At 33.3% G+C, this 13,105-nt stretch overlaps 1 protein-coding gene across 2 annotated transcripts; it reads right to left on the bottom strand.

Moving 5' to 3' along the window:
• Positions 1-246: 246 nt before the first annotated feature.
• LOC100264625 (GDT1-like protein 5) lies at positions 247-8,139 on the bottom strand. 2 transcript variants are annotated; one of them, XM_002281903.5, is made up of 13 exons: positions 7,756-8,139; positions 7,590-7,658; positions 5,594-5,653; positions 5,441-5,488; positions 3,637-3,725; positions 3,459-3,495; positions 3,332-3,379; positions 2,190-2,258; positions 2,059-2,103; positions 1,898-1,959; positions 1,188-1,260; positions 1,009-1,100; positions 247-575 (listed from the first exon to the last, which is right to left on the bottom strand). In XM_002281903.5, exons 1-12 carry the CDS (start codon positions 7,774-7,776, stop codon positions 1,029-1,031), a joined length of 693 nt encoding a protein of 230 aa, XP_002281939.1. In that variant the 5' UTR covers positions 7,777-8,139; the 3' UTR covers positions 247-575; positions 1,009-1,028. The 2 variants fall into 2 exon arrangements, with proteins under 2 accessions (XP_002281939.1, XP_019073690.1); XM_019218145.2 differs by having other exon boundaries at positions 3,320-3,379; positions 7,756-8,088.
• Between the last annotated feature and the right edge of the window lie 4,966 nt (positions 8,140-13,105).

Raw genomic sequence — 13,105 nt, forward strand, 5'->3', positions numbered from 1 at the left:
TCGAAAAACATCCATTAACAAGCAACCTGGAAGGGTAATAATACATTGGTACACCCTTGTTCAAATGGACCCTTGAGAAATTGATTAAAATCATCAACACGACCTTTTCCCTTACCTCATTTTGAAGCATTGGGCTTGAGTATCATTTGTCTCATAGCCAAATCTGTGCCTTTACAGAACCAGTAAGGGGTTATCGATTGGAACTTCAAATAAGCTTTTTCTTGAAATAGTATAAATTCCTAAGAGTAATAAAAATGGTGAAATCAGCTTCTATAATGATGTTTTAAATCTAATCCACATCAGAAATAACAAGATCCAACAAAGATTTTTCCATACACCAACATTAATAGAGAGGCAAAAGCAATAAATTAACAGCCAAGCATAAGATGGCAATAATACAGTATAGCTGTGATCTTGGAAGTTGTAACACATTATATGGTTCATTGTCTCAGTTCTTTTCTGATCAAAGCGTTGCCCTTTAGGATATTAGAATTACTTGCACTTGGTAAATGAAAGACACTCTCAGAATTTCAAGTTGTGCTTGCTCTTCAATTCACCGAACCAACTTCCACACCCTATATGCGAGCAATGGACACAAAGGCAGAGTAACCATTAGAGATTTGGCACAGTAAGCAACATCCTGCATCATATGCATATGTGCTCATACCCAGTTGTGCTACATGGGTATTGTGAGGTGGGGTATCATTGTGAAGATCCCCTTGTATGAGATGAATGGGGTGCATCTCCTGCTCACTGTCCCTTTCAAATTCTATTATATATTCTACACCTAAAAAACAACTTTGAGTGGATCAGGTTAGAACAAGAACTGCCCCCCAATCAGTTCTGAATATTCCCAGTGAGAAGTCTTATTCCTACCACAATTGGATAGGATGATGTGATCCTCAACTCTACAGCAAATGCAAGGACATTAATTTTATCCCATCCTACAATTCTAGTAAGCATTTTCCCACAGATGCGTTGTATGAATTATCAAGGATATATACTAACCTTCAGCATGATTAAGGACATCATGATTCAACTGTTGAAAGAAGGGATTGGATCCCAAACACAATGAAAAGAACTCCGCCTGAGAGGGCAACCTGCATTATGACAAAGGCAATATTGATGAGACATTATTTAACAAAATAGACTGACTGTTAATGAAAAGCAGACAGTAGTGTAGTTACAAATTTCTCAGATATCTGAGATGCCAAGCTCTTTCCACCAAGGACAGCAGCAGTAGTACACAATGCTTGTCCTCTGAGAAAAAAGGAAAACAAATCAGTAACCTGGAAAAAATAAACAAAGAAATAACTATAAATTCACGAGGACTCAGTAGTTGCAAAAGGCACAGGATCATAATAAACAATCCTCTAGATTGTGATGTAGAGGCAGTTACTGACATAAATCAAGCAGAAGCAATGTTTGGACAGTTCACGCTTCCCAATAGTTGACAAAAGTCTCAATACAGTTCCAAGGGAATGATGGAAAAGGTCCAATAAAATATTATTCTACTGTTAAAATGTTAGGTTGGACTAGAAGGAGCCATGATTTTTGGTTAAGAAAATTTTTTCAATCTTTTAGGAACCTTTATACATACAAGATATCAAACATCTCCAGTTTAATGCTCTACTTGCACTGGTTGATTGGTGGGGATCATCAGAACCACATGGATTTTGAGGCCCAACAATTGCAAAGACCTCAGCCACATTAAACATCTGAGGGAATGATTTCATGAAAGATCATACTGTAGGAATATATCCATTATATATAAAGCATATCATCCATAAATTATGCATATGTATGAATATATGTGCATCTAGACGTGTTCATATGTTGTATGCCTGTGTATAACAAGATCTGACAACTGGATAGAGCAAAAGATGGTAGTACTTACATGATTCCACCAAGAACCACACCAATTGGGTTCTCATCTGCAGCCAAGCCAATAGTAGCTAGCTGAAAGGCAATCATGCTAGCATAAGATAGTGACAAAGAAACAGGGATAATTACCCCCAGAATATATGCAGATATATACAGTTCAGCTGTGATACTTACCTGGCTCTTGTCACCCCATTCACCAAAGAAAGTAATAGAAAAAGCCTGCAGCATGGGCATAATGAAATGATTAGATACTATAGATGAGCCTCCCTCAGTTCTGGAACCAAATTATGTATAGGTATTACAACCTTTAAAAAAATAGGTGAAAAGAACTGCATGAGAATAGGCCGCCTCTGCTTTTTCAATTCATCATCATCCTGGAAGAACATAAAAAGATGATCTTCAAAACACCAAGCATCATGTATCCATTAGAACTACAGATACTTGGTACATAATTATTTTTTGGATGAGAAAAACCCAAATGCTGATGTACAGAACCAATAAGATAATGTGCTAAACTTTCATAGTTGAGCATGACTGAGGGGGTTTGAGAAATAATTTGTATCATGACCTTAACTCCGTTGAGGATTTTTATTTTTGATGAAACAGAAAATACAAAAGCATTCAGGCAGGAAGAAACTACACTGACTCTAGATTTAAGAACCTCCCCCCCCCCCCCCCACCACAACCTTTAGACAACATGAAAGATTCAGGAAATGAAGCATATAAATAAACTTTTTCTTGCAGTGATTGATGTGGCTAAATTTTTCTCATGCAGTATCTCTAAGCCCACTTGACACTCTTGATTTGCATGGACATGGGAAGAAGTCCTAGATGCTGCACACCTTCAGACATCCCCAAGGATCAGTCTGCTAACCTATTTCTCAAGAATAGTGCCTTCAAGCCCAATCTCAAGTTTCAAAATGTTATTTATTCAATAAGAAATAAATTTTAGAATGGGAAAACAACTGCAGGAGGAGGAGATTTTGAGAAGAAAAGGAAAAAGTGAAACCAAAGATGAAAAACTAGTAACACATGCAAGGTTTTAAGGGTCCACAAACATGGAGATATTGAGAGAGACATCAAGCCATTGACAATATTGGTGAGATCAATCCACCACATTTACCCAATTAGATCATCCATTCAGCAATCATGCAATATAGCCTTACTTGGAACTACCACATGGGTAGTATAAAAAAATATGTTTCTAGCATTATTACTGCACAACCGTAATATAAATCTACGCAGCTTATGGTGTATATGGAAATAGTGCATAACAACAGCAACCAAGATGGAACAGCCAAAATAGGTACAACATAAAAGGCATAAAAATTTAGAATACAATATAAAACATTGAACTTTAATAAAGACAAAAATGAAATTGTGATTTCAAGAATCAAAGTGGGCAGTGAAAAAATTCATGCTAAATTGTTTTCGCCTCCTGAATTACCTTGCTATCCCCTTTGGCTGAACTTGTATTAGTTTTCCAATCAGCATTCTGATAACAAAAAAAAAGGTGGAGTTGAAAAGCATATGAAGCAAATATATCATGTCATAAAAATGAAAAATAAACCAACCAATTTTGCTTCAACTTCAGCCAGTTCTTCTGCCTCCCTGTATGATGAAACAAAATGAACCTCCAGTACAAGCAGAATAAATCTTATTGAAGCATGAAGATGAGAAGTGAAGTCCAAAAAAAACAAATAAAAAATAAAAAATAATGAAAAAGTTAAAGATAAAAGGTTAAACCATTACCCATCTTCCTTGAATCCATCCCATAAAGACCATAGCCCAAACCCAAAGAACAACAAAGTGGTTATGTGATGAGTCCATTTCCGAGACAACTGCATATCAGAGCTCACAGGGTTAGCATACAAGAAAAATGAGAACAAAAAAGTAAGACAAGGAGGTTGAGATGTGATAGGTACATGCACTTGGACACATGTTGAATCACACCAATTTACCCAATGACTGTAACTACTAAGCTTGGTTGTGTGGTTTAGAATGAAACCTCAAATGCTAACATAGACAAAAACCCAACATTCACCACTAGAGAAAAGCACAGACAATTATGCACCTTTTTTTATTTCCTATACAAATTTGGCAATATGCCTATTAAAAAAATACAAATTTGGAAAAAGGTTTCATGGACTTTGTGACAAACAGCAAGTAGTTTATGGCAGTTCAAACTACTCTACAAAAGCTGTTAATGAAAAAAATTTGAGCAGGTTTAGGACAGGCCAAATTCAGTTAGATCAGTTACATTTTACCATCTTATTTTAAATGAAAAAAAAAATGCTTTTTGAAAAGATGCCTAAGAAAGCACTTTTTTCAGATGATAACAAAATCATTCAATTATGCTAAATTTTAGCATTGACGAGGTCCTTAATGGTAACCCACATCATACAGCGTCCTGCACCAGCAAAGTGGTTCCATGTGTTCAGTCAAGTTGTTTGACAGCCAAACCTTCATGTCATAGGCTCAAATGCAAGGCATCCAGTAACCTAAAGCATGAACTGTCTCAATCCTCCCAAAATAAGTATTACCTGAGGTTTACAAATTCATTTAAACTGAAGAGGATTTTAAGGTTCCAACAGAATACCCATCCAATGTTGCAGGTCATATATATTAGAGCATTCTTGACCAAAGGATTTCACTAAGAAACCTAAATTGGGGACAATATTGCATTTTTGCAATCTTGAGAGACCAGCTGAGCTGCTGCAGGAGCCTTTTTTATTTTGTACATTTAGAGTTCAGCCCACTTAGATGTTCAATGTGGCAGTATCAATGTGCAACTCCCCTGGTTGTTTGCTGTTTAAGAATCTTGTTTGGGCTGATGCACCAAAAGAGTAGCATGTCAACTTGCTGAGCTGTTGATTTCAGTCACCCACCAATGATTCACACTAACAAGATGGTTTGCAATACTATACCAATCTTTGAACCCATGACCTAAAAGGATGGAATGCAACTCCACCTTCAGTAGAGGCAAGAAAGAATTGGCATCATAATATCTTTTGAATCAAAATAAATGTCTGATATCACTGCCAGTACTGAACACTTCAGTACATTGTATTCTTGAAATATGAATATCTATCCACAGCTTGTTCAGGCCAAGGGACAGACTTTTACTCCCAATTATACAAATTTCAACGAAACAGCATGCATTACAGCCTATGTTTACAGAGTTATATGAATGCTAGAAGGAGCCAAGGTCATTACTGGCAGTTTTTCTACAGCAGTATTATATTTAAGGCATTCATAGAGCTAAAGTCAAGGAAAGTGGACCACATGGTGGATATCACCATCACCTGTTAAATTGGTACTCAGCTTAACATAAGATAAGTTAATTGGTTGACTGTTCATCTGAACAGAATAAAAAAAAAGTAGCCTTATAAAATGCAGAGCAATGGGAGAACTAACCAAAACAAAATACAGTTTTACATCAGTATTATAGATCAGAGCTTCTTGCATCCTTGTTAAAAAGAATACATGTAGCACACTAGATTTTATCAATTGTCCAGAAGTTATCAGACAGGGACAGCATAAGCCAATTGCTTACCAGGTTTGGAGCAGCCCAGCCAACAACAACAGAAAAGATAGTCATTACCTAAAAGTCATGAATAATTAGCATAATTGTAAGGCCCAAAAGTGAATTGAAAGTCAGACCTAAAACCAAGTAGACATGAAAGGAATAGATTTATGGAACACTTACAATTAAAGCTGCCAAGCAACCTGACAAGACAAGTCTCCTTGGGTGACGCATTGCCAATATCTTAAAACAAGTATTATAATGTGAAATGACACAAGAAATGTCAGTTTTTACACCACTGATATAGAAACCAAGCACCATGAATGCTGCATGTTATTCATGGTAGCAAATAAAAGCAATCTCAACAGAAGAGCAGCAGCCAAAAAAAGGAGGGGAAAAGGGGGGAGGGGGTGGAGAGGAGAGGAAGAAGAAAAAAAAAAAAAGCAAGTAAAAAATAGGATGAATACTAAAGAAAAGATCCCATTCTCATTCCCAACTTCCCATCATATTTTAGTGAAGATACCAAGTTCCTCTCCCGACCCATAATTCAGTTGACACTAAAAACTGTCATCTTCCTCAAGAAGCCAAAGAATAAGTTGTCCTTCAAAACAACATGCCACATGCACAACCAAACCTAAGGATTTTTTATTTATTTTTATAATGCTAAGTAATAATGAGATTCATCCTTTAATTCCCCCTACTTCTGAGCTTCTTTCAATTGGGACTCCCTTTGATCCAATTCAGGATTTCAATTCCTCTATGTACATAACATTAATTTAGGGGTTCCCAGGAAAAGATAAATAGTCACCAAAAGCAACTACTAGCAGCTCATACTTGTTTCTGTAATGCAAATATCATTATCATGTCACAGCAGTAGTGGCCAGCTCAATCTCTGAGAAACTTAATCAAAATCCAGTTAATGACAGTGTTAGCCAGACCCCTGATTTGGAAATTCTTTTCCTACGAAAAACATTTAATTGGCTTGGATGTTATTATATGATATAATTAATGACCACAGAAAGCTTTTGCTCCCAGGCATGTAAGCACTTGGTCATCTCAAAATTTTGATGCAACTCAATTTAGACTCTAGTAAGAAAACAGAAGTGTGACAAATACCAATAAACTGTAGGAATTTTCAATAGCTATGATGAGAACTGTCTAAGTTCTAGCAGCTGAAAACAACAAACTTAATAGAAGCTCCACCACAAGTATGACTAACATAAATGAGTTGCTAAGATCACTGGGCAGTCATAAAGGCCTTGTGAATATGGCAATAAAACAAGGCTGCCAGAGCCAGCATTATGAGTATGGCAATAAAAGGAGAGAACAGGACAACCAAGTCAGGTGTGATCTGAGGGGAGTTTAAACAATCAAAGGAGAATTGATCCTTGTCTGACTGGGCCCTGTGGAATCCAACTTATCAATAAAGAAAACTTACCTTTTTAAAAAAAAAATGTTGAACCCTTACCGGAACAAATAAAGAACATTTGGATTGAATCAATACTTTAAAGCTGCCCTTGAGGCCTAGCTGAAGTGGTCAATGGATGGGGAGGGTTTGTGGGAGGTTCCAAGTTCAAGTCCAAATGGGAATAAAAATTTACACAAAAAAAATCAATACCCAAAAGCCATAGCCAGTATAAAATGAAAGGCATCTTGTTCCCCTCACAGATTTGTCACAACCATCATTTACCCTCTGCCCTTTCTCAGACATTCAAAAGCAAACTTTGAGGAAAAGCAAACTTTAGGGCCTGTATGGATGCTTGTTTTAAAACACGGATTATAATTTTACAGGTAAAGAAGTAGAAACACCAGAGAAAACCCATTAGGGGAGACAGAGATCACAAGGAAATAACTTTAAAGGCAGAAAACAAAATTATAGATGAAAAATAAATAATTTCAACACAACAACAACCAATGAATCCTTTAATAATCCCTTTTGTTACTTCTTCCTGATGGTCAAATTCATTGTGAACGCAATTGATTAATCTAAAGTAAAATATATATTAGCAACAAAACAATTGTAGATTCTACTGTTTCATCGTTGCGATGTCAGCTCCGATTACTTACTTTTCATTCAAATGGATAAAAAAAACATAGTTATATAACCAAAAGCATCCAACCGTAAATAAATAAATGAATAAAACACCAAAAAGAAAATAATAAAAAAAAACTCACTAACCGCGGCCGCGAAGAAGGTTTTGTCGCCGATTTCTGAAAGCACGGTCATAGCAAGCGACTTGGTGAAACCCTAATTAATAGCAGCAACGACAACGAATGATCAGAGACAATGCAAAACGAAATCAACATAACGAAGAAAACAAAACGACAGCGTTTATATTGTTTACCTGGACTACGGAGAGGCTCATTTTGGCTGAGTCACAGAGGAGATAGAAACCCTAGATGGTTGCAGGGATCAGAGGAGAGAGTGTCAGGCTCTGACCGCGACCCAGAGTCGAGTCAGAGGACTGAGTCGTCTCGTCGGCTGAGTCCTTCAACTTTCCGAGTCGGCTGATGAGCAAATACAAGAGGCCGAGGATGTACATAGGTGGATTATATATCATTATTATGTTTGGAGCGTGGATTTCAATTCCCGCGATAAAGTCGGAATGCCAAAATAAAAACAAAAGCTTCTTTTGGACTCTGCAGCGTTGCGATTAGGTTTTCGTAACCAAAGTTTGTTCCCTGGATCGATGCTCTCACCACGCGCCATTCTTTTTATCGTGGCAACCACTTTTTAAATCAATTTTTTCCTTTTAATAATAGTGTGGAATTTATTGCAAGATCCCTAAAAATTATATTAAACTATAAAAATAAATATTTTTTTCAAGTCAAACTTCAAATTCAAATGCAAATTGCAACGATTGACGGACAAGACAAATTAAAAAAAGAAAAAAAAAAGTTATTTCACAAATCTCCAAGCCAATTTGATCGGTTATTAAAATTTTAAAAAGGTAAATTTTCGGCACATGGATAGCGAATCGGGGTTTGATAAATTAATTTAATAATTATTTAATAATTTAATTTAATTTATTAAATAAATTAAATATATTTAATAAAATAATTTAATAATATAACTTAAAATTAAAAATAATTTTAAATAATAAATAAAATTAATTAACTTATTTTAAGTACATATCTTTGTTTTATCATTTGATTCTCATTTGTCTTAATTATCTCTATAATATATTTTGTTATCTTATTTATTATTCGACTTATTTTATTTTATTTTATTTATAATTTATGTGCATAAATATGTTAATTTTATGATTTAAAATAAAAATTAAATAATAAATTTTAAGTCAACAACTTAAACATAATTTAATTTAAAATCAACTTAAGTTATTAAATAATAAATATTAAATTTTATCGAACACCTTGCTACCTTACGGACTAATTTTGAAAATAATATTACCTTCTTTACTATGTAAAACAGTTTTGTTAACTTAAAAAAATGATAAATTTTTTATTAAATTAAATTTTAATTTATTTTAAAAACATGTTTTTTAGAATATTTTGATAAAAATAAAATAAAATTATTTAAGAACTTTTATGTGATACATGATTACATAATAACTTGATGGATGAAAAAAAAAATATATTCTTCATATTTCAATTTTCAAATAAAATTTTCTTCCTTAAAATAATTAAGAATTGATTTATACTTAATTTTTAATAATTAATTTCCAACGCTTCCTTAAAATTGATATCATGTCAAATTAGATCTATCCACGTAAATTAGGCACTGACGTGTCCTTTTCAAATATTCATATTTAGGAGTTAGACGTGTCATTTTCAATTAAATAATACATTCTCCCTAATTTAAATTGCCAACTGTCCTGTAACACAAATTTAGGTTGGCACATGGTCAAATCTTAGATAGATAGACGTAAGTTCAACCTAACGTGTCAATTTGATATTATGGTACAGTGAGTTGATTTTCATTTCTTCTCAATAAAAATCAAAAGCATAGATTGAGTTAGTTCTGGTTGAGACGTCTTTTTATTAATGTTTTTCATGGAAGTTTCCAATTTTGGAGTGATTGATAAGTCAAGTTTTTGTCGGCAAAACCAAATTATGATTTGCTAAAGCAGATTTGAGGAAATTTTTGTTATAGTGCTTATAGCTTTTACATCAACTTAGCAAAACAAAATAGCTTCTATCATAAAATATTTTTTAAATTTATGAAGAAAACTAGCTTTATAGAGTTTATTGAAAACGCTAACCACATGTTTGGTATCCGAAAATAATGAGTATAAATCGATATATCGTTTTTTTTTTTTATTCATTTTCATATTTGGATAACTCAAGGAATGATGAAAATACAATAAAACACATTCAAGTAAAAATGAAATATCACTTTTACATGTCTTAATCATACACAATACCACTCGCTTTATGCTTTTATGTAGTATATATATAGGATCTTTTTTTGCTTAGTTATTCTTGTATTCCTTGGGGGATTGTTGGCTACTCGGTTTTAACACCGATCCTTTAACTACTTTTTGAAGACCTTTTGGAATGAGTTTTAGATTCATAGTGTGATTTTAATGACACGCTGGACCATGAAGTTTCAACATGTTTGGAGATTTGATAGGATTTCACTTGAAAGACTACCTAAATTTCGAGAGAAATGAAAAAGAAAAGAAAGTTTGAGAGATGTGAAAATGACTTGGCTTAGAGAACAAGTTTGGTGCTTACTAAAAGTCAAGTGTTTCACTTGAAAAGAGATTTTTGGTTCTTCTTGATATTATTTTCAATTTGTTTTCATCTATTTATTGATTCTTGAGATGATAATTATATGGATTGTGGATGTTGTAAAGCCACATGGTTGATTTTGGATATTTTCTTTTCATCTTTGGGTTTTATGCTACTTTGTTTCATTCTTATTATTTTGGGTGTTTGTTAGATATTTATTTGTTTGTGTAAATCATTTTTCAAGCTTTATTTGGTTGGGTTTTGCTCATTTCTTAGTTTTCTTTTTCTTTTTCTTTTGGAAGCTCATTGAGTTGAAATATGATATTAAAGTTTATCATCTTTGGTTTTCCTTGTTTTGATTATCCTTCGGACTTTAGTTTTCCCTTTATTTTAATGATTTTCTAAAGTGTTTTTTGTTGATTTAAAAATGAAAATTGAAAGCCACATGTGTTTAAGGTTTTGCTAAAATGATTTTCTTATGAAATGGTTTTTAGAGGTTTTTTTTTTTTTTGGTCTTTCTTGATCTCCTTTTTGAAACTGGCTATAAAATCTTGTTTTCAAGTTTTTTTTAACTAAGTTTCAAGCTCTATTTGATGGTCAATCCGTAGTCAATGGTCAAGTCTCTTATTATGGACTTTGGTCTTACCATTATGCTTAAAAATATAAATAATTGTTCTCATTTCGTTTGTGATTTTTAAATGATTTTCTAAATTGGTTTTGAAGAACCATTTTTCAATCCTTGTAAATACCTTTTAATGGTCACTAGGGGCTGGAGATTATGGTTAATTTATGACTGTTAATAGCTGCCACTTTTCTTAGCATACAAGCCTTGGATTCACATAAGAGTATACCCCTAATAGATGTTTTCATGTACATTTCAGTCTTTTTTTTTTCTTTTCTCTTAATCTGGGTGTTAATTAGGCCTTCCATACCTCATGTGAACTTAATTCCATGTTCATTTGAGAGTTGTGAAGGAATGAGAACCTTATAGTTAGTTGAACTATGACCCAAATCCTTAGCCAACATCACTCATTTTTTAAACACTTAATTTTCAGTTTTTCTTGATATTAAAAACATGGACTATCATTGCAAATCCAAAATTAATAAAATTATCTCCAACTTTTATGAGTTTCTTCTCATGTTCATTAGAGGGTTGAGATGTTGGGATTATTTATGTAAAATAACTTAAGCTAATGTTTAAGCCTACATGTCATGTTTTCCAAATTTACATACTTGTTGCCTTGTTTTTTACCCTCAAAATGCTTTTGCAAGTTGGACTTTTTTGTTTGTTCTAAAATATTTTTTAGGCTTGGGACATGTTTTAGATATATTGAATGTGTCAAGTTTTTTTTTTTTTTGAATAATTCAATTTTCTTAAGTGTTTATCCGTTGTCCTGATTTCACATACTAAATTTTTTTTGCAAATCAATCATAATTCTTTCGTTTTTAATTATTTTTTAAGCTTGATTTGTGTTCTGCGCATCCTAATTGACTTAGGGAGCTTTGACCCTATTAAAAAATCATTTGTTATGTTTGTTGAATAATTTAATCTTTGCATGTTTACTATACAACCCTATTTCTAAGTTGTAAGGTGTTTTATGAAATCTATACTATATGGTGTATGTTTAGGTTCCTTATGCTCTTGGAATATGTTCTAGACATTCTTTCATTTTTATCTCACCTTGATACTTTTAAAATAAATCGATCTTTTGAGTGCTTGCATGTAATCCTATTCTTGCACCATTTGTGTATCTTGTTAAATTAGTTTCACTTGAAATGTTTTTAGCCTTTTTCGGGTCTTGATTTGCATTCTAGACATCTTGTTCTTATTAAATAAGCTAGCCCATTTAGCATGACCCTCCTTAAATTCTTTTAATTGATTTTATTTTGTAAGTGCATGTTTGCTACCTTATTCTAACATTTTTACATGTGTTTGTAAATCAAATCCTTTTGGTTTTAGTCTAGCTATCCTTGACCTTTAATTTAAGTTGTATCTATCTTGCTCGTATTGTTTGATCTCTGTTTGGTATGATATCACCTCTTATACTTGTGAACTAACTCATTCTCTCTTGTGTAAGCTCATTGCCCCTATTTTGGGCATTATTGAGATACACTTTCTTCATTTTTTATTGTTTAATTTCTTTAATATGTATGTTATGCTTTGAGTGTTTTTTGTTTATTTGGCCCTCATCCTATGGTCTTTCGATGTACATTTTTTCTCTTATTTTTTGGTATCTATGGTTTACTAGTTAATTGTCATAATTCTCTCTACTTGTTTAGTAAAAGACTTCTTTAAGGCTTAGAGAGGTATTACCTATTGGGAACTCTAGATTGCTTTGTTCTCAAGCCCTGGATCATTAGCATGCATATAATCTTATCCTAAGCTCTCTAGATCTAAGCACTGTGGAAACTTTGGTATTCAAAAACAAAAAAACAAACCAAAGGTCTAGAAAATGTGTCATACTTGCAATTCGGATGTTCCTTGAACGATTCTTATTAATGTAGAAAACTTCATAGGTGTAGAAGATCTCATAAACGCAGTCATCTTCCACTTGATGACTCCTCTTTAAACCTAGTCACTAAAATGGTAGAGATCTCAAGGTTAGAGGTTAGGCTTCTCTCTCTGGACTATAAGGAAAGAATGTTAAGACTAAAGCCTTAACCCCTAAGAAGGGTATTTATAGGCTTCATATTGGGCTTAAATGATTTAAGTCCATCATGGGTCTAGATCACTTAATCTAGCCTAAAAAAAAAGTTGTTAATCAATTAATTAAATTAATAGGGTTCCAATTAATCAATTGGCTCAGTCTATAGATATCATTCACTTACCCATGTGCAACATTGTGTAATTATAAAAAACGCCCTTATGCATACAAGTGAACTAAAAACTCATCCAACTTTCATAAACCATGTCATCAAGGAATATGAGTTCAAGTAAGGACCATTGGGACCCATAGGACGATACTGGCTCCCTTACAATCTAATTTTGAAGTTGACCCA

Source organism: Vitis vinifera, chromosome 1 (genome assembly GCF_030704535.1).
Source record: "Vitis vinifera cultivar Pinot Noir 40024 chromosome 1, ASM3070453v1".
Taxonomy (NCBI): domain Eukaryota; kingdom Viridiplantae; phylum Streptophyta; class Magnoliopsida; order Vitales; family Vitaceae; genus Vitis; species Vitis vinifera.